At 44.0% G+C, this 22,335-nt stretch overlaps 1 protein-coding gene across 1 annotated transcript in view; it reads left to right on the plus strand.

The window, feature by feature from the left end:
- LOC104609254 (alanine aminotransferase 2-like) overlaps positions 1-22,335 on the plus strand; it is a 33,006-nt gene that overhangs the window by 9,719 nt on the left and 952 nt on the right. Inside the window, exons 4-13 of the mRNA XM_010275507.2 lie at positions 12,296-12,361; positions 12,452-12,513; positions 19,931-20,009; positions 20,086-20,190; positions 20,286-20,396; positions 20,607-20,744; positions 20,932-21,006; positions 21,207-21,327; positions 21,425-21,579; positions 22,040-22,114. Coding sequence (XP_010273809.1) covers positions 12,296-12,361; positions 12,452-12,513; positions 19,931-20,009; positions 20,086-20,190; positions 20,286-20,396; positions 20,607-20,744; positions 20,932-21,006; positions 21,207-21,327; positions 21,425-21,579; positions 22,040-22,114 — 987 coding nt within the window. The remainder of the gene's footprint in view (positions 1-12,295; positions 12,362-12,451; positions 12,514-19,930; positions 20,010-20,085; positions 20,191-20,285; positions 20,397-20,606; positions 20,745-20,931; positions 21,007-21,206; positions 21,328-21,424; positions 21,580-22,039; positions 22,115-22,335) is intronic.

Consider the following 22,335-nt stretch of genomic DNA (forward strand, 5'->3'; position numbering starts at 1 on the left):
AATTCTTTTTATATCTTAATAAAAGAGTGTCCTGTTTTTACTGATAAACAAAACCATAAAATAATTCCTACATTTGCATTCTAAGGATAGATCACAACTATAACTCTATTTATGACATCTTTCACAGAATCAGATTCATTGTTTCCAGATTCCTCCACCACTTCCATCTTCCTGCCAGATTATTTACTTCTAAAATTGAAACTGAAACAAAGACACTACCTCTGAAAGTGAACCTTTCTTTCTCCTTTTCTCATTTCAACTGAGTCATTTTCAATGGCTTCATGCTTTCTCCTAATCTAGGCTCCAATTAATATGTGTATATCGGTCTAAAAGAAGCTTCTGAAATGAATTTACTAAAAAAGATCTCATGAGATTGATTCCTTGGGGATAATTCCCTTGCACAGAGCATTCCATCACTTTTATGCCCTTGTCTGAAGGAGGGGTTTGAATTTCTTGTGTATCTTTTCCATTCATAATATAATTTGCAAAACAAATTATGATAGAGAGATTCAAAGAAAAAATTGAAAGCAAAATACACAAATTAAATAAATAAATTTGGAAAAATTGCAATCTCATTGTATGAGGTTTGTTAGAGTCGGCTGTAGAAGGGTAGTATAGGCTTTTTATGTTAAGTTATATGTTAATTGTACTGATGAGTAGATATTAAGTTAGCTAATGTGGCTCTCACTTAAGTGAGGGCATAAGAGTAATTCTTGTTTATTTAGAAAAGTATAAATAAAGGCTGGCCGACTAGAGAAGTAGATTTTCTCTCTAGTTCGACTGGAACAGTTCTTCTTCTCCTTCTTCTTCTCATTCTTCTTATCTGAAATCATAGGGACACTATATCTGAATTTTATCATGGTATCAGAGCCATGATAATCAGTTCAGACCAGTCTCCTTTGTTTCTCTCAGTTCTGCGAATACTCTCCTAGGGTTTTGCAGAATTCTCATTGATAGTTAGGAGTTTCCCAGAAAGAAAAAAAAAGGACTGGCCGTTTTCTCCTTCTTGGGGTTTTCATGCCTCCAATGAGTGCAGTTGTTGTGGTTTTGTATGGTTGGTAGAAAACCCTCTACTCGGCAGTTCGAGGAGGGCTGGTTTTGTGAGGATGGTGACAGTGCAGATTAGGTGAAACACGTACATGATCTCTGAATCAAATTGTGTTGTGTAGCAGTAAAAAAAAAATTGATATGTTGCAGAACTAAATGTCCTATTCATGAGGTGTATTGTGAGGGTTTATGGTGCTGACAGTGGACAGCAGCAGTAGTGTTGTTGCTCCCAATGGTGAAGAATTGTGAGTGCTGTTGCTGAAACCTATGATAGTAGGAACCCTAGTATTCAGTTGTTAATGTGTAGTGTGGTGACCAATTAGTGCAATAGAGTGACAACCTAGTGGTAGAATTTCTCCCCTTTTTCCCTTGTGCAGTCATGGGAGACAGCAGTGAATGCAAATTGTAATCATTCATGGAGAGAGAGAGACGAGAGAGAGAAAGAGAAGAAGAGGAAGAGGAAGATACGATTGAGAGAAAAAGAAAAACCTACTTCTGGTTGCCGCCAGTTCATTATTTATATTAACTTAATATAAAAAGAATGGAAATTACAAGTATGCCCCTGGCGGCACTCCCTAGAAACAAACTAATAAGAAAGAAAGAAAATAACTAACTGACAGCATCTTAAGAGGACAACCCACTAACAGCAACTATAAAATAACAATTAAATAATCCTCACAACACCCCCTCAAGTTGGGCTGAATATGTCTATCATGCCCAGCTTGTCACATAACTCGTTGTGCCGCGAGTATGGAAGTCCTTTTGTGAGGACATCAGCGAGTTGTTCCTTGGAGTTGACATAAGGGATGCAGATTTCCCTTTTTTCCAATTTCTCCCTTATGAATTGTTTGTCCACCTCAAAGTGCTTGGTCCTCTCATGTAGGACAGGGTTGCTGGCGATGTTTATGGCTGCCTTGTTGTCACAGTAAAGAGACATAGGATTATGAATAACAACTCCAAGCTCCCCTAGAAGATTCTTTAGCCAAAGGACTTCAGCCACCCCATGTGCCATAGCTTTATATTCAGCTTCAGCACTTGACCTTGCTACCACACTTTGTTTCTTGCTTTTCCAGGTCACTAGGTTTCCTCCCACAAATGTGCAATACCCACTCGTGGACTTTCTCATCCACAGCACCTGCCCAATCAGCATCTGTAAAGACTTCCACCTTTAAGTGATTATGTTTACTGAATAGTAGACCTGTTCCGGGATATATGGTCAAATATCTAAGAACTCTCTTTGCTGCCTCCATGTGTGGTTTCTTAGGAGAGTGCACAAATTGGCTTAGAACCCCAACTGAATAGGCAATGTCTGGACAGGTCATGGACAAATAAATCAGTTTTCCCACTAACCTTTGGAATGTTTCACATCTTTCAAAGGTTCACCATCACAGTCACCCAACTTGTGGTCAACATCCACGGGAGTATCTGCTGGCCTTGCACCTAATTTGCCTGTGCCCTGTAATAGATCAAGGGTATATTTCCTTTGAGAAATGAAGATACCCTTTTCTAAGTGGGTGACTTCAATTCCAAGGAAATACTTCAGGGGACCTAAATCTTTCACTTCAAATTTAGATGCAAGGAATTGTTTCAATTTTTGTATTTTTGAACTCCAACTTCCTGTAATGATGATATCATCCACATACACTATCAATACAGCAACCTGTTCCTGACATCTCTTCACAAAGAGTGTATGATCAAACTGACATTGTTTGAAGCCCATCTGCTGAACTGCCAGGTGAAACTTACTGAACCAAGCTCTAAGAAATTGTTTTAAACCATAAAGAGACTTTCTCAGCTTGCACACCTTATTTTTACTTCCCTTGGCATAGAATCCAGGGGTTGAACCATGTATACTTCCTCCTCTAAGTCACCATTCAAAAAAGCATTTTTTTATGTCCAATTGATGCAATTCCCAATCAAAATTAGCAGCTAATGACAGGAGAACCCTAATTGAGTTCATCTTAGCTACTGGAGCAAAAGTCTCATCATAGTCAACCCCGTACACTTGAGTGTACCCTTTGGCTACTAATCTTGCTTTGTACCTTTCAACTGTTCTGTCTGCCTTGTGTTTAACTATAAACACCCACTTACACCTCACGGGGTCTTTCCCCTTTGGAAGATCCACCAATTCCCAAGTTTGATTTTTATGAAGAGCATTAATCTCCTCCTTCATGGCATTTGTCCATTCAGGGCATTTTAAGGCTTCTGCAACATTTCTGGGAATAAGGATGCAATCAACTACAAATAGAAAGGCTCGGTATGAGGGGGAAATGTGATCATAGGAGACAAACTGGGTAATGGGGTGTTTGGTAGTGCATGACCTGACTCCCTTTCTTTGAGCAATAGGAATGTCAAGGTCATCCACAGTAGGAGTAGGGGTATCAATAGGTGCAACAGGGATTGGACTTACCTCCTGGGAGTCTAACGGCGTCGGTTGCTCAATGTTTGGCTGCTCCACATCTCTATCACATTGCTGATCTCTACGACGTGTACGTTGGAAGACACGAAAGGGAGCAGGGTCCGGAATAGAAGGAAGAGAGACTTGGCGGACCTGAACCTGCTTCTCCTCTTCCACACTCTTTAAGGAATTTGCAGACAATCACACTATAAGCCCTGGAATTAATGCCACCTTTTTGGCCTTGATACCTAAGAAGAATGATGCCAACCACCCAAAAGATTATATGCCTATTAGTCTGGTGACAAGCATGTATAAAATTCTGGCTAAAGTGCTCTCATTGAGAATCAAAACAGTCCTCCCTACCATCATTAGTGAAACCCAGGGGGCTTTCATTCAAGGGTGACAAATAACAGATCAGATCTTAATTGCAAATGACTGTGTGGAGGAAATGAAAAGGTCTAGTAAGAGAGGATTCATTTGTAAATTGGATCTTGAAAAGGCCTATGATTTGGTGGACTGGAAGTTTCTATTGGAGGTTATGCAAAACTGTGGTCTTGGGGACAAGTAGTGTAGTTGGATCTTTGGGTGTATCAGTACTTGTCACTACTCTATTCTGGTAAATGGTACGGTGAGAGACTTTTTTCTAGCTTGCAGGGGTGTCAGGCAAGGGGATCCACTTTCACCCTTCCTTTTTACCTTAGTAGCTGATGTGATTAGTAGGCTCATTACTAAGGGTGACAGCGAAGATGCCATTAGGGGTTGGAGAATAGGGAGACACCAAGTCCCCGTCACCCACCTTCAGTTTGTAGATGACCTAATGGTTTTTTGTGAAGGAGGTATTAGTGAAAAGGTAGCAAACCTAAAGGAGATAATAAAAGGATTTGAAAGTGTCTCTAATTTGAGAATAAATCTGGAAAAGAGCTGCATAGTGGGTATAAATTTGGAGGTAGGGGAGGTCGAGGCTATTGCGGAGTGTCTTGAGTGTTCCACCTCTGCTTGGCCTATGTCATATTTAGGGCTTCCTTTAGGGGCAAATCCTAGGGAGAGTAGATTTTGGACCCCAGTGATAGAAAAGTTTGAGAAGAGATTAGCCTCATGGAAGAGGAACTATATCTCTTTAGGAGGGAGAATTACCCTAATAAGAGCTACCTTGGCTAACTTACCTACCTATTAATTGTCTGTCTTTAGGATACCAGTTAGGGAAGCCAGGAAACTGGAGAAGTTGATGAGAGACTTCTTATGGGAGCCGGGACAAGAAAAAAAGGATCACTTGGTTAATTGGGAAATTGTGTGCAGAAGTAAAGAAGAGGGGGGCTTGGGAATTGGGAGGGCAATTAGAAAGAATCAAGCTCTGTTAGGGAAATGGTTGTGGAGATGGCCTTTGGAAAGAGAGAGATTGTGGCATGAGGTGGTGGGAAGCATTCATGGGAGGTCAGAGAACGGATGGGATGCTGGTGTATCGAGGCAAGCTAACCTAGCAGCACCGTGGAAGGTTATTCACAACACCCTTCCTCAATTCCTCAATTTTATCAGGTATGAAGTTTGTTCTGGCAACTTTGTTCTTTTTTGGGAGGATATTTGGGTAGGAGACTCATCGTTAAAGGATTTGTTCCCTTCGCTTTTTTCTATTTCTTTGTACAAAAAAGAGGTGGTCTCAAAATTTGTTTCACCTTTGGGAACACCCTTAGATCCTACTTGGGATTTTGGGCTTCGTAGAGGACTTAGGGATGCTTTGGAAGATAATACATTTACAGAAAAGGTTAAGCGCTGGTGGCAGGAGGTGGTGAGCATAGGCTTGAAGAGAGGGGTTAACTTTTTAAGGAAGCTAAAGGGCCTAAAAGAGAAAATAAAGGCATGGAACAAGGAAACTTATGGTAAAGTGGAGGAGATCAAAGAAAGAGTTGTTTTAAGGATTGAGGAGCTAGATAAGAAAGAAGCCCTTAGAATTATGAGCAGGGAGGAAAGAGAAGAAAGGTGGAAATTAAAGTGTGAGTTAGAAGAGGTCCTTAGGAAGGAAGAGATTTCTTGGAAGCAAATGTCTAGATGTAAGTGGTTGTTGGAGGGGGATGGGAATACAAAATATTTTCACTCTTTAGCCAATGGGAGAAGGAAAAATCAAATTGTTAGGCTAGAAGTGGAAGGACATGAGATAACCAGGGAGGGGGAGATTATCAAGGTCTTTGTGAATCATTTTAAAAGTATCTTCCAGAGTCAAGGGGTGAGAAGTCAATTTCCCCCAGATGTTGAATGGATTAGAGTGCTTGAAGCTATGGTTGCAACCTTAGAGGCAGAGCTTTCTCTAGAAGAAATAAGAGAGGCAATTTTCTCAATGGAAAGGTATAAAGCCCTTGGACCGGATGGTTTCTCTTTGGCTTTTTATTAGGAGTGTTGGGACCTATTTGATGGAAGTTTTCAATGAGTTTTACACTGATGGGGAAATTTCTCAAGGTATAAACTCAACTTTTATTGCCCTCATTCCCAAAAAGAAGGAAGCAAAAACTAGAAAGGATTTAGACCAATAAGCCTAGTGGGGAGCCTTTATAAGATTATAGCTAAGGTTTTAGCAGAGAGACTAAAAAAAGTACTACCCTTAGTCATCTCACAACATCAAGGTGCCTTTGTTGAAGGGAGACAAATTATCAGCCAGGTGTTGGTAGCAAATGAATGTGTATCAGAGAAGAGGAGGAGAGGGAGGGGTGTGGTGTGCAAGTTGGATTTAGAGAAGGCTTATGACTTTGTGGATTGGTCTTTTATCCTAGAAATTACGATGGGGAGAATTGGACTAGGGGAGTGGTGGAGGATGTGGATAAAGGGATGCCTTAGTTTAGTGTAGTACTCAATCATGATTAATGGTGTGGCTAGAGACTACTTTCCAACAAAAAGAGGATTGAGACAAGGGGATCCCCTATCCACACTCCTATTCACTTTAATTGCTGATGTTCTAATACGATCATGGAGGCAAATCAGAGAAACCTTTTTAGAGGATGGAGGGTAGGAAGACTTGAGGTGGCAGTCACGCATTTGCAATTTGCAGATGACATCATCTTATTTTGTGAGGGAGGTAACTAGGAGAACATAAGAAATTTGCGTGAGCTCATCACCTCCTTTGAATCACTCTACAAATTGAAGGTTAATTGGGAAAAAAGTTGTATAGCAGGGATTAATTTGGAAGATGTAAGTTTGAGAGAGCTAGCTGAGATTTTGGTATGTGGAGTCAAATAGTGGCCATTGGAGTACTTAGGGCTACTGTTGGGAGGAAATCCTAGATCAAAAGATTTTTGGAAGCCAGTGGTGGAGAGGTTCACAAGGAAGTTGGCACTCTGGAAGAGGAATTATTTGTCCATAGGTGGGAGAATAACACTGACTAGAGCAACTCTAGCAAATCTACTAGTCTATTTCCTTTCAACTTTTAGAATCCCAGTCAAAGTGGCAGGACATCTAGAAAAATTTATGAGGGGTTTTCTCTAGGAACCTGGGGAGGAAAAGAGGGATCATCTGGTAAAGTGGGAACAAGTCAGAAAAACAAAGGAAAAGGGAGGTTTAGGACTGGGGAACTTAGTTCACAAGAATACTTCTTTGTTAGGAAAGTGGCTTTGGAGATTCCCATTGGAAAGAGATAGGTTGTGGCACAAGGTGATAGAAAGCATTCACGGGTTGATGAACAATGGCTGAGATGCAAAGATAGCCCCCACATCTTCCTCGAGCTCTTCGTGGAAAGCAATACAAGAGGTATATCCTATCTTTCTTAATCTCATCTAGACCTGGCAATCGGGTTGGGTGGGTCGGGTTCAGGTTGGGTCAATGTATTTCGGGTTGGGTTGTCAAATCCTAGACCCTAACCCTAAATGTTCGGGTTAGGGTTGACCCATGGGTCATTCGGGTCATCCCAAAAAACAATTGAAAATAAAAAAAATAAAGAAAAATTACATGAAAAATGTCAATTAAAAGAATTAACCTTAAAATTTCAAATATAAAATAAAAACTTGAAGATTTAACAATTTAAAGAGTAAACAATAAAAGGTAAAGACTAAATAGAAAAAATTAAAGAGTGGAAACTTCTAACAATGCATAAATAATCCTAGAATCCGTTTTCTTGGACCCCACTTCTTCTGACAACGGATTTGGACTCCTCTTCCAAAAGGTAATTTTACTTGCTCTTCTTTTCTAAAATCCCTTAGTTCTAACCCCTCTTCCCAAGGATTCCCTGTCAAAGAAGTCTGGGCGCGACCTATTCCCTCAAAAATTGTTGTATTCTGCTGGGAAGTCTTCTATGGGAAGATCAATACTTTGGAAAACTTGCAGAAAAAGAGACCCTCGCTTTGTCTTTCCCCAAATTGGTGTTCCTTGTGTAAGGCCGAGAATGAGGACTGTGTCCATTTGCTGATCTCTTGTTCCTTTGCTACAGCTATATGGAAGTGGAGCCTTTGTCTATTTGGAGGTAGGTGGTCTTTGCCTTCTGATTTAAGCTTGTTATTCAACCCATCTGTCTTTGTTTGGCACACTAGAAGAGGTAAGGTCATGTGGAGATGTGTCAGGGCAGCCACTCTGTGGACTCTTTGGGAGGAAAGGAATGCAAGATTTTTTTTAGAGAAGGAAAGAGGGTTAGATGAAATGAAGGATTGTATCCTAACAAGAGCAATCCTTTGGCTGAAAACTGTGGATATCTTTGATGACTTCTCCTTTGATGACTTGTGGAGAAATTGGCTAGTAATAGCCAACACTTCAACAAAGGAGAGAATTCTGTCAGAATGGGTTCCACCTTTGGAAGGTGTCATTAAGCTGAACTTTGATGGAAGCAGCCAAGGCAATCCCGGGCCTTCAGGTATAGGGGGTATCCTGAGAAATAAGGACAGCAACATAATTTCCCTATTCTCAGGACCGGTGGGAGTGGGGGGTTCCACAAGGGCAGAAATACTTGCTGCAGTACAAGGAATTCAGATCGCCAACCAGCTTTGGGTGGAGCATCTCCTAGTTGAAGGGGACTCTTAGGTGGTAACTAGGTGGCTCCTAAACTTGGATACCACCATTTGGGGCTACAAAGATCTCATCAAAAAAGTAAAGTGGTTAACCAACAATATGAGAGTTGAGGTAAAATGGGTTAGTAGGTCTGCTAATTCTTTGGCTGATGCTCTAGCCAAACAGGGGGTTTCTAGGGAAGATTTTTTTTGTGCTTCTATGTAAGTTGTTATTAATTCGGAAATCTGTACTTAACCAGCCCGGAGAGGTTGCAACTCGTACCTTTCCAGGAGGACTTTGTACAATTTTTATTGCTGATTTATAAAATCATTTCAATTATAAAAAAAAACAAAAAAAAAAACAATGCATAAATAATCCCAATTAGACTTGACAATCGGGTCAGCGGGTTGACCCATGACCCAACCCAACCCAGCCCAGTTTTTTCGGGTTGGGTCGGGTCGGGCCATTTTCACATTCGGGTTGCTAAATATGAGACCCTAACCCTATTTTTTTAGGTTGGGTTGGGTCGGGTTCGCGGGTTGGGTCAACATTTTGCCAGGTCTATCTCATCAGATTTGATGTGGGTTGTGGCTCTAGGGTGCTTTTCTGGGAAGATCTCTGGCTGGGTGATACTCCTTTTTGTTCCCTATTCACTAATCTATATTCAGTCTCTAACTACAAGTTACAACCCATCTCAAATTTTGTCACCTTTTTCTCACTCTGGATTGAGTTGGGATTTTGGCTTTAGAAGGGGTTTGACTGTTTGAGGGATAATGAATGTGAGTCTCTTATTTGCTTGCTTGACACTCTTAAGTCAGTTTTTTTTTTTTTTTTTTTTTTTTTTCAATGAGAAGCATAGGCCAAAAGAGGCTATTGTGGAGGCCATAAAGATAAAAGTTGCTCACTGGGTAAAATCACTCCAGCTCTTTCAAAATATCTCAATTACTGATACTGTAAGAGCCTGGAATGAAGTAGCACACACTGCTGAGAAGAAAGAAAGAAAAGTGATGGAATGGAAGCCCCCAGGCCCCAACAAGTTAAAGCTGAACTTTGATGGGAGATCTATAGGGAACCCAGGTATGGCAGGCATTGGTGGTGTAATTAGAGATTCCTCAAGCAAAGTATTGGCTTTGTACTTGGGACCTTTAGGGGAAGGAGACTCCTTAAAAGCTGAACTGGTAGCCCTGCTGCAAGGGCTAAAGATTGCCAAGCAAGCTGATCTTAAGAACTTGGAGATAGAAGGGGACTCAAAAACAGTGATATCTTGGACCAATTCAAGCAGTAATGTTACTTGGAACTACAGACATCCAGTAAGGGAGATAGTAATCATAACAAGGGAACTTAATGCCTCATTTACATGGGTCAAGAGAACTGCAAATGGAATGGCTGACTCTCTAGCTAAACAGGGTGTTCAAAGGCAACAGCTTTTTTTTGGGCTTTAACGTAACATTTTCTGTTGAATTGTATTCACTTTTTCTGATGTAACTCTATTTTAATTTTTAATTGAATAAAATTCTCAGTTTTCTGATAAAAAAATGTAACACTGGTCGGAGCCCTTTTGGTTCTAGAAAAAGAGACTAATCTGGAAGACTTAAATATTTCTTAATGAGTAAGGAATTCTCGTTTAGTTGACACATATTACCTACTTATAACTACTTGGGTTTTTGTCACAAGAATAAAAGCCCTGGTGACTTAACGTAAAAGGCCTCTTTTCATCATTCAAAACTTTAAGGGGCCTCATCAACTACGTATGAACTCCATAAAGAGAAAAGAAGTTGTATCCTAGTTCCACATGAGAACAAACTAAACTTGATTTCTCTAATAATATCTGCCTTATCCCAACTATATGGGGTTGGCTACATGAATCCTCTTTTGCCAATCCATTCTATTTAAAGCCATATCCATTTTTTTATCAATAACACCAGCTTCATTAAATTAAAAGAAAAGAGGGAATATGTATACAAAAGGGGAGATAAAATATCTTAGCTCCCCAAAAACAGAAAACAAAGAGAATGCAAAGAGAAAAGATTAAAAACTAGCCCAAAAAACATACTCCCTATTCACTCCTTGCTTGGCCAACCCATCCGCAAAGGAGTTGGCACTCCTCTTCACCCAGCTGTACTGAATCTCAATGTCCCTACCCAGCCATAAGAACTGTTTTTTTTTTTTTTTTTTTTTTCATTGTTAAAGTTCCACAAACCACTGTCCTCTGTCTTCAACCAACTAACCACCACCTTCGAATCACCTTCCAGGATCAAACGACTGATATTTAATTCCTTTGCTCTTCGAATTCCTTCAAGCGCTGCAAGGATCTCAGCCCTAAGAGAGTCACCTTCTCCAATAGGGCTAGAGAATAAAGCAATAACAAACCCTTCCTCATTCCTGAAGACTCCTCCAATCCCAGAGGGCCTTAGATTCCTTACACTGCTGCCATCAAAATTCAGCTTTATAAAGCCTGAGGGGGGAGGGGACCAAAACGGACAAAGAGTCCTCTTGCATCTAGCAATGGAACCAATCTCTTTCCAGTTTCTTAGCAAGTCATCCACAGGAAAATCTGAAAACAACTCCAAAGATTTTAGCCAGTGGACAGCCCTTAAAAGGATTTGATCTAACAATTCTTCCAATGTTCTTTCCTTGTCGGAAAAAATGCATGAGTTTCTTTCTTCCCACAATGACCAGCATACCGCTGCCCTAATACACCTCCACATAGTCTTCCCTCGCTTCCTAGGCCAACTGAAAAAGGAAGGAGAAAACAAACCTTGGACAGTCTCCGGAGGATACCAAGAACACCCAAAACGGGAGAAAACCCACTCCCAAACAGTTATAGCAGCCTTACAAGAGACCATGAGGTGGTAGCCAGATTCCCCATCAGCTTTACAAAGAGCACATCTATTAGGAAGTAGACAATAGTTGGGTCTCTTTCTTTGAAGTAAGTCTAAAGTGTTGATTCTTTCCAGGAAAATTTCCCAACAAAAAAAACCAACCCGAGGAGGAATAGGCCTGCTCCAAATTTCCTTAACTGGAAAGGACAACCCAAAGGGGATAGGAGGCTGAGTTAAGGTTTCAAAGAATGAAGCACAAAAAGGTACCAGAGCTAGAAGGGGTCCAAAATCTGGATTTAAAGCCATATCCATTGTTAAATCATTAGTGCCTAAATCATTTCTTACTACTTTTACCCAAGTCATTTTTGGTCTACCCCTAGCTCTTCTATCCCCTTCACAAAATACAACCATAGATCCACTTATATAGAGTTGGATGTCTTCACAAGCAATCCTCATTCAGTCTACATATATCATCTTCTTAGCACCTGGTTGCAAGTTGCAAGCTACTTGGATCTTCTTCATAAGCAAGAAACCTTAGTGACATCATACCTTAAATATACTTATCACCTCCTTAGAGTTTCTGTACAAGTGACAAACTTTTAACTGACCTTGCCAGATACATACGTAGAGATTTATTCATGATGTTGTGATATCTTTGATTTTTTTACTGTACTAACTGAACTGGAAACATTAATAGACCCAGATTAGTGTAATGATTACAATTGTAACTTATAACTAGGTTATAACCCCAAAACAGAACTAGAAAAAAATCCTGCTGTTTTAGTTTGAGGATTTCATATTTAAGTTAAGATGACTCGGCTACAGAGTTTCATTGAAATATCCATAATAGCTGTCATAGTGTGCCCAACTAGTGCCTTGAGAATCCTATAATTAAGTTTATCCCAAGTCTAAAGTTACTCCATGTGTTTTCTTTTCCTGATTGCATGGCTTTGCCTCCTTTGTTGTGCTCTTGTATTTCTTCTTTGATTCCTAATAAAGCTCTTCATTGTAATTTGTAAATCAAAAAATAAATAAATATCACTTCACCTCTATACTGAATCCTTTTCTGCAGATACTTTACTGTAATATTGGAAATCCTCAATCTCTTGGTCAGCAGCCAATTACATATTTCCGAGAGGTTGGTAAATATTAGCTTTTGGACAAAACTATTAACATATTTGCTCAAATAGAGAAATTCTCAATGGTTGTCGTTACCTTTTTCTCTCAGGTTCTTGCATTATGTGATCATCCGACGATTTTGGACAGAAGTGAAACACAGGGTTTGTTCAGGTATATTAAAATATTAAAAACTTTAATAAATACAATTTTCACGGAATTGTCAATTTGTGAAGCCTTAATAAGAACTGATAAAACTTATAGATAAACTATTGATTTGGAAGTGGGCATGCCAAAACACCTCCCCTGCTACAGTTGAATTTTGTGTACCCTAAAATAAAATCTTTGAACATAATCAATTCTTTTTTTATCCATGCTAAGAAAGTTGAGTAGATGATCTTTGTCATCATAGATGAGTAATCACCTGCCAAATTTATTCAAAATTTATTTTTTTTATGAGAAATTATTCAAAGTTTATTAATAACTTAAAAAATATTCAAAATTTATTATTCAAAGTTTTTATGAGAAATTAGTAATCACGCTTCTAGTCGCAACGTAGGTACTTCGATTTCCGCCGGGATTACTGCCTCGGTGCCGTATGTGAGGTTAAAGGGGGTCTCACCTGTGGCGGTTTTTTCCGTAGTTCGGTGTGCCCATAGAACACTTGGTAGTTCGTCTGCCCACAAACCTTTGGCTCGGTCCAACCGTGCTTTCAGTCCGCGGAGGATGGCTCTATTCATTACTTATGTTTGGCCATTTGCCTGTGGGTGTGCGACCGATGTGAAGTTCTGACTAATTCCCATACTTCGGCACCATTCTTGGAACTTGATATCTTCGAACTGTTTGCCGTTATCGGAGATCAGTACCCGAGGTAGCCCGAAGCGACATACGATGTTCTTCCAGAAGAAGTTTTGTATGTTTCGGGCTGTAACTATTGCCAGGGGTTCGGCTTCTATCCACTTAGTGAAATAATCTACTGCCACCACTAGGAATTTTCTTTCGCCTGTCGCTGGTGGGAATGGCCCCAGGAGGTCGATCCCCCATTGGGCGAAGGGCCAAGGACTGGTGAGGTATTTGAGGTCGGCGGCGGGCTGATGGTGGATGCTGGCGTGCTTCCGACACTTATCGCATTTTCTGACGAGCTCGATTGCCTCTGTCTTCATCGTTGGCCAGTAGTATCCTTGTCGAAGTGCCTTTTGGGCGAGGGCTTTGCCCCCTAGGTGTCCGCCGCACAAGCCTTCATGGATGTCGCGGAGTACCAGCTCGGCTTCGGCTGGGCGCAAGCATTGCAGATAGGGGAGCGTGTAGGATCGTCGGTACAACCGTTCGTCTATCATGACGTATTTGGCTGCCTGGCGCTGCACCCTCTTGGCTGCGTTGCGGTCCGCGGGGAGGGTTCCGTCTAACAGGAAGCTCGCGAGTGGGTCGATCCAGCTCGGCTCTGCTTCAGTGACGGGAGAGACCTCTTCTACCCCACCGAGAATGCTGGGCCGAGGTAAGTCCTCTACGTACACGGTTCTCCTGGTGTTGTGGCTTGTGCTAGCCAGTCGGGACAGGGCGTCGGCCTCAGCGTTCTCTGACCTCGGGATTTGCTTGATGAAGTGTGACTGGAAGTTGAGCAGAGCTTCCTTTACTTTTGCCAAGTACGCAATCATAGTGAGCTCGTGTGCTTCGTACTCGCCTGTAACTTGGTTGACCACGAGCTGGGAATCACTGCAGATAACCATGTGCTTTGCTCCGACCTCGCGCGCTAGGTTTAGCCCGACAATCAGTGCCTCGTACTCCGCCTCGTTGTTGGATGCCGCGAACTCAAAGCGTAGTGCGTATTCTAGTTTTGTTCCGCTCGGGCCGCGTAGCACTATTCCAGCCCCGCTGCCTTGTTGGTTCGAGGAGCCATCTACGTGAAGGATCTAGGGCTCCTCCTCCCAGTTCGTGCTTGGTCTAACCAGGAGGGATGCCACACTGGCTGCTACTTCACGGGGTTCGGACTCGTTTGGCTTGGGAGCTCCGAGTTCGCCCGAACTGGGGATCTCGGGCTCGACCGGCTCAGGGGCTTCGAGGCTAAACGCGCATTCTGCGATAAAATCTGCCAAGGCTTGGGCCTTGATGGCAGTTCTTGGCTTGTACTGGAGATCGTACTCGCTGAGTTCGATGGCCCACTTCGTCAGTCGGCCGGAAACCTCGGGTTTGAGTAAAACTTGTCTCAGAGGTTTGTCGGTCAGGACGATGACGGTGTGGGCCTGGAAGTACGGGCGGAGTTTCCGTGCTGCTACCACCAGGGCATACGCTAGCTTTTCTATCTGCGGGTACCTTGTCTCTGCTCCCTGCAAGATTTTACTAACATAATATATGGGTCGTTGGACCCGGTCTGCCTCCTTTACTAGTACCGAACTGACCACCTCGTCGCTAGCCGAGAGGTACAGTTCTAAGACTTCGCCTTCCTCGGGCCGAGCTAAAGTTGGCACACTGGCGAGGTAGCCTTTTAGCTCGTCAAACGCGAGCTGACAGTCTTGGGTCCATTCGAACCCTTTGCTTTTGATTGCTTTGAAGAAGGGTAGGCAGCGATCTGCTGACTTGGACATGAAGCGGCTTAGAGCGGTTATGCAGCCGTTTAGCCTTTGGACTTCTTTTATTTTCCGAGGTGTTCTCATATCTAGGATGGCTTTTATTTTGTCTGGGTTGGCCTCGATGCCGTGTTGGTTGACAACGTAGCCCAGGAACTTGCCCGAGGTGACGCCAAAGACACATTTGTTGGGGTTCAATTTCATGTTATACTGACATAGGATTTGGAAGACAGAATCTAAGTCTTGTATTAATTCTTGTGAAAACTGTGTTTTGACGACCATGTCGTCTACATAGCACTCTATCTTTGTGCCGATCAGGGGCCGAAACAGCCTATTTACAAGTCTTTGGAAGGTCGCCCCGGCATTTTTTAACCCGAAGGTTATAACCTTGTAACAGTATAGACCGAACTCGGTTATGAAGCTGGTTTTTTCCTCGTCGGATTGGTCCATCCGGATTTGGTTGTAACCTGAGTAGGCGTCCAGGAAGCTTAGCAATTCATGTCCCGAGGTCGCGTCCACTAGGCGGTCCATCCTAGGAAGGGGGAAGCAGTCTTTCGGGCAAGCTCGGTTCAGGTCGGTGTAGTCGACGCACATGCGCCACTTGTCGTTCGCCTTTTTCACCAGCACAGGGTTGGCCACCCAGCTCGGGTAATGGACTTCCCTTATGAAGTCTGCCGCGAGGAGCTTTTCGACTTCCTCGTCGACCGCTTTCCAGCGCTCCGGGGCTAAGTTCCGTTTCTTCTGTCTAACGGGTCTGACTAAAGGGTCAGTGTTAAGTTTGTGAGTTATAAGACTAGGGTCAATACCGGGCATATCGGCCGCGAACCATGCAAAAATATCTAAATGTTGGAGTAAAAATCTTACCAGTTCGGTCCGAAGAGATTCCTTGACAGAAGCACCAATCTGGAGTGCGCGAGCTGGGTCCGTAGGTGAGGTCGGGATCGCGACTATTTCTTCTGTTGGCGAGGGTCGTTCTTCGCCTTGCTCCGTAGGCCGCTCCAGATCGAGGTCGTCGGCCGGCTTGGACTTGCCCTTTAGGGCGGCAACGTAGCACTTGCGGGACTCGAGCTGGTCGCCCCGCACTACCCCCACACCGAAGTCCGTAGGGAACTTCATGGCCAAATAGTAGGTGGAGACCACCGCCTGCAGGATATGCGTGATTGGCCGTCCTATTATGGCATTGTATGGGGAGGGGGTCGCGACCACCAGGAAATCGTGGTTGAGTCTGACCGCACAAGGCCACGTGCCGACTTCCACGGGCACCGTTATTTTTCCAAGGGGCCTGACTTCCTCCCCGCTGAAGCCCACCAGGGGAGTGCTTGCAGGTTTTAGTTCGCTCCTTGGCAGCTGTAGCTGATCAAACGCCGATTTGAAGAGGATGTCCGCCGAGCTGCCTGAATCTACGAGCACGCGCCTAACCTCGAAGTCGCTGATCCTGAGTTTAATGACAAGTACGTCGTCGTGAGGGTAGCGAACTCCCCGCACATCGTCTTCTGTGAAGAGGATCGGCTCCTCGGTCTTCGGCCTTTTCGGGGGGTTCCACTCCTCGAGAACCGCTTCGCGAACTGAGGTCCGAGCTGCCGCTGATGTGCATCCCGCCACCACCGAACCTCCCACAATTACATGGATGGTTCCCCGAACTGGCCTTTCTGCCGGAGGCTGTCGCTGCATCGGTTCGGCAGGCCTGCTGCTAGTCTTCGGGGCGTCTTTTAAGTGTTCGCCCGGCTGATCCGCTTTATTGCTATTATTGTTGTGCTGTACAAAGTTTCTTAAGTATCCGCGACGGATGAGCCCCTCTATCTCGTCTCGGAGGTTATTGCACTGCTCGGTACTGTGACCGTGATCCCTATGGAAACTACAATACAAATTCTTGTTTCTTTCGTTCGGATTTCCCTTTAGGCGAGGTGGCCATTTCACATATGGGGCGTCCTTGATCGTCATTAGGATCTCGGTCCGCCTCATGTTCAGGGGCGTGTAATCCGTCCGAACTGGCAGGGGAGCTCGGAAAGACTAGTTCGGTTTTGGGTCCCGGGCCGGGTTTCTTCGGTCGGCCGAGCTAGAGGGCTCGCCGTCCCTCTTTCTTTTCTCGTTTCCGCCCTCGATTCGCTGGTTGATTTCCTCCTCCGTTCTCATGAACTTGTCCGCGAGCTTGAGGAACTCGGCCACGGTCGCGGGCTGGTTGGCTACCATGTGCCATTTGAACTCCTTGTGCGTCACCCCTCTTTTTGCTGCGGCGAGCTGCACCGCGGGGTCTAACCGCGGTATCTGTAAGCATGCCTCATTGAATCGCTTGATGTAGCCCCGTATGGGTTCTCCTTCCCTCTGGACTACTGCGAAGATGCTTTCCTCTGCTCTGGGGCACCGTTTGCTGGTGACAAAGTGTGCGGTGAAGACCTGCACGAACTGAGCCCAACACTTTATCGATCCGGGGGCCAGGTTCCTGTACCAAGTGCGGGCTACCCCCTTGAGGGTGGTGGTGAAGGCCACGCACATGCATGATTCGTTGGCTCTGGCGAGGTGCATTTGGGACTGGAAAGCGTCCACGTGGTCGTTGGGGTCGAAGGACCCGTCATACTTGTCTAGGGGCGGGAGCTTGAAATCTCTGGGCAAGGGGACTGCCAGGAGTTCTAAGGCGAGGGGGGAAGGAACTGAGAGAATCGGGGCGACTCCTACCTCGTCCGAGCTCGTCTCGCCTTTGCCTCTGAGCTCGGATAAGACGCGGGTGGCGGTTCGTCGACTTCGACGGCGCCTTCGCTGCTGAGTGGGCCTTGTACTGGCGCTGCTGGCCTCCGTGTTGCCGAGCTCGATGGGCTCGGAGTGCTAGTAGTCCGCTGCTGCCAGTGCGCCGAATCGGTTTTCCACCAATGGGGACTCCGGTTTGGAGACCCGAGGTGCCGACCTTGCGGGCGAGGTTCCTGATCCGCCTGCGAGGCGCGAGGCGGGGATGACTTTCCTTTCTCTCCGGCCTGGGGACGAGGCCTGGCTGTTTGGGGGATTCTGGGGCCTAGAGGCCTTTCCTTGGTGGAGGCGCCCATCCTGCGGAGAGGCCTTGACTGGCTTCGGGGCAGGGTGGCGAGGTGGAAGCAGTGGTTGGTTCAGTGTCAGTTGGGGGAACTGCTGTTGATAGTGGTATTGGGAGAGGTTGTGCAACACTTGGTGCTGGTGAAGCTGGTGTTGCTGAAACTGCTGCATCTAGGCTTGCATTGCCCGCATGCACTGCATTAAGTCGTCCAACCGATTTTGGCTAGCTGCCAGGGGGACGGCGGTTGGTTCAGTGAAGGTAGTCTCGAGGGGAAGAGGGAAGGGGATGTTTGCAGAAGGTAGGCTTACAGGCGCCACTGCTTGTGGCGTAGTCAGATTGGGGATTCTATCCACCGAGAGGGGGATGGTGAACTGCCCAACACACACCACGGGAACTTGGGGCTGTTCCCCGGTGGTGTTCGTCTCTGTGCCGCGTCCGGTGTTGCTGGATGAGGCCATGAGTATTGAGTTTCTTAGAGAAGAAGAAAAGGGGATGAAAGTTTTGGAGGGAGGCCTTTTGAAGCGTTCCCACAGACGGCGCCAATTGATGGTGCACGATCTGGCCGGTCTTAGCTGTCGATGATCTTGCCTCTGAACTGAGTAACAGGGACCTGAAACGGAAGGAGAAGAGAAGCTCCGGGGAAAACCCGGCGTAAGGGCTCCGAAGCTCAAGTTAGAATCCTTCAAAGGCAAGAATAACCAGATAGCGCGAAAGTTAGCATACCTCGTTCCTGGGGGGTAGAGGCCTTTTATAACCACCTCGCGCACTCACTTCCAGGCTTCCGTCAGGTCGGGCATGATTACTTCTGAACTCCTGCCAGTTCGGATGTCATTTCCTCTGGCCGGGCAGAACCGCCACTGTTCCTTTTGTCGGAGCCGTCTCTGCGGCTGGTGACGACGGTTGCAGGTGGCGGTGGCAGGAAGTCGTTTGAAATGCGGCTGTCAGGCGTCAGATCCCAAATCAGTCAGGTACGTCGCCCTTGGATACGGACGTCTTTGGTGTCGGGTACGTTTGGCTGGCCTGGTGCTTTGGGAGTGAAGTGTTGGAGTGGCGAGCGAGGTGTCTTGAGTTCGGTTTGGAGTGTTCCGAGCTGCCATGGGCCAGCTCGGGTCAGCTTTGTGAGGCTTGGGGCCCAGTATAGTTCGTGCTCCTTGCAGGGAGCTCGGGTTCTCAGTAGGGAGTTCGCTCTTAATAGGGAGCTCGGACTTGGGGAGCTCGGACCCTTAACAGGGAGCTCGCTCTTAATAGGGAGCTCGGACTTTAGGGAGCTCGGACTTAGGGAGCTCGGGTTCTTACTTAGGGAGCTCGGACCCTTAACAGGGAACTCGGACTTTAGGGAGCTCGGACTTAGGGAGCTCGGGTTCTTACTTAGGGAGCTCGGACCCTTAACAGGGAGCTCGGGCTCCTAGTAGGGAGCTCGGGTTCTTAGGGAGCTCGGACCCTTAACAGGGAGCTCGCTCTTAACAAGGAGCTCGGACTAAGTACAGCGGTCTGAAGTTCGGGCTCGGTGGTGAGCTTAGACTTGCTTCCGATGTCCGCTTTGGGCGCTCTACTGCCCCGAGCTGCTTGCCTTTGCCACGTGTCGGGCGATCGCGAGGTTGGGCCAAATTTCCCTTCATCAGAAAGTGATACCTCAATTTCCTATTATCCATGTATTGATAAAAAAAAATCCTAATATCCATGTCTATCAGTATTTATATCTGGCATCATGGATTTTAAGTTGAATTGCCCAGATTCTCTTTTTCATTTTGTTTACCTTCAACTTTATGATTTATGTCTCGATTGAATAGCATTATCTATCATATTGAATATGTGTTACCTTGTGGAGGTCTCTATATCTCTGCTTCACTTCCCATCACATTTTAAATTGCAAGTGTTCTCTCTCAATAGCTTGATTGGAACTAATCAGGAGCACTAACCTCCAAATTTTTAATAAGTTGCAATTTAGTTTTTCTAAAATTACTTTTTAAAATTTTCTTTAATTTTTACCCATGCTTTGTTACAGTGCTGATGCCATAGAGCGAGCTTGGCAGATTCTAGATCAGATACCAGGAAGGGCAACAGGTGCATATAGTCACAGTCAGGTAATTATCACACTGCACTTGGTCTTCCAATCAGTTAAATTTGCATTAATGCTAATTTTTGTTCCTCTCACATCAGGGTATCAAGGGTTTACGTGATGCAATTGCTGCTGGTATTGCAGCTCGTGATGGTTTTCCTGCTGATCCAAATGATATTTTCTTAACTGATGGTGCAAGCCCTGCGGTAACCCTAACTTCATCCCTTATTTTTCAAATTGTCAGATCAGAGATAGGAGCAAAAGAACCATCAACTGTTTTTTCTTTCTATTTCCTACCCAGGTCCATATGATGATGCAATTGCTGATAAGGTCAGAGAAAGATGGCATCCTTTGCCCCATTCCTCAGTACCCTTTGTACTCTGCCTCGATTGCTCTCCATGGCGGTACCCTTGTATGTTCATATTTATTATATAATCACAGTTTAAATACTTTTATTGGCCATCTCAACTTCATTGGTTTTTTTTTTTTTACCCAACCTTGATGAGTTGGTGTCCTTTTAGTTCATCCAATTCTAGCTCATAACACTGAAGATGATTCCTTTTTGAGTCCGTATGTGATATTGGTGATAATAATTACGAAAAAGACATGTTGATCTCTACAGGTTCCATACTATCTTGATGAAGCAACAGGATGGGGGTTAGAAATTTCGGAACTTAAGAAACAATTAGGAGAAGCACAGTCCAAGGGTATTACTGTTAGGGCCTTGGTAGTGATTAATCCAGGCAACCCAACTGGTCAGGTAAGTAATAATTACTGTTTTACTTTTGGTTATTATGTAAGTTTAGTTTGTGGAATTATGAAAGCATAATGATGACTGCCACCCTGCTTCTGTTAGTTTGCTACTATTGGTGTTTAGTTGCTTTGCGCTGTTATCAGTTAACAGTTTGGTAACAAAGTTTCTCTTTCATGGTGATCCATTGATGTAGGTTCTTGCTGAAGATAATCAGCGGGAGATAGTGGAATTCTGCAAGAGAGAGGGCCTTGTTCTCCTTGCAGATGAGGTCTTGCCCTCTAAACTTCAATGCAACTTAGTCTTTTGTTGAGTTTGTTATCTGAGTCAAATATTTAAATTGGTTGACTAATGGATTTGGACTTGGTATTTGTTGCCTTGATCAAACCAAGTCTAAGCAAACTAAATCCAGAAACAATAAACATGTTTTTTACTGCATTCATCAATAATATGAGTCTTGACTTGATACAGGTATACCAAGAAAATGTTTATGTTGCAGAGAAGAAGTTTCACTCTTTCAAGAAGATATCCAGGTCAATGGGATATGGAGAGAAAGATTTGTCTTTGGTATCTTTTCAGTCCGTTTCAAAAGGTATCTGACTTGGATTGATCTAAAGAATATAACTTAGGCAGAAGTAGACTTTTTTTTTAATCAGAACTAAAGAGACATGGTTTTTTGCTGAATTAAGGGTATTATGGGGAGTGTGGAAAAAGGGGGGGATACATGGAAGTTACTGGCTTCGGTGCTGATATAAGGGAACAAATTTACAAAGTGGCATCTGTAAACCTTTGTTCAAACATCTCTGGTCAGATTCTTGCAAGCCTTGTTATGAACCCACCTAAGGTAACATCCTTCATCACTTTTTCTTGACTTTATTTTCTATTTTTGACATAAAATATCAAAATATGGTTGGTACTACATGAGACATGTCTTTTCACTTGGAACATAATCAGATGCAATATCTTTTACCTTGAAACATCTGGCCAGAAGTCTATCTGGTTGATATCCATAATTGAAAAAAAAAGCTATATTATTTGACGTTTCTGATTACTATGATCAAGGTCCTCTGATCTTTATGGATGGGGTTTTATCCTGGTGTAAAAAGGGCAGCCCAGTGCACAAGGCTCCTGCCAATGTGGGGTCTAATTTTGCATGGAAATATTTGAGGGTTTTCTATGCCCTAGTTCATTGGATATAATATTAAAATTAATAACATAATTTGTTAAATGTAATAAAAGTTTAATAAATTAATGCTTCAGATTCCATCCACACTTTATACATGCTCTAAGATGAATATCTGCAGGTTGGAGATGAATCCTTTGAATCATTTTGTGCGGAGAAAGATGGAATTCTATCATCTCTGGCAAGGCGAGCAAAGGTTAGTTAAAACAAATAAATCTAATTTTATGAAGTGGACTAACTTTGATTACCCAAGCTAAATGCATCTTTCCTGATTTTCAGAAACTTGGGCCATTGTTTTTACCTTTAAATAGGACTGCAAACAGTATGCATTTGTTTTTGGAAAGCAGCTTCGTTCACTGTTATGCAACAGCAATACTCTTGCATGTTCTCACAGATAATTTTAGTCATAGCATATAC

The sequence above is a fragment of the Nelumbo nucifera genome, chromosome 6 (assembly GCF_055504915.1).
Source record: "Nelumbo nucifera cultivar China Antique chromosome 6, China Antique-T2T, whole genome shotgun sequence".
NCBI lineage: Eukaryota > Viridiplantae > Streptophyta > Magnoliopsida > Proteales > Nelumbonaceae > Nelumbo > Nelumbo nucifera.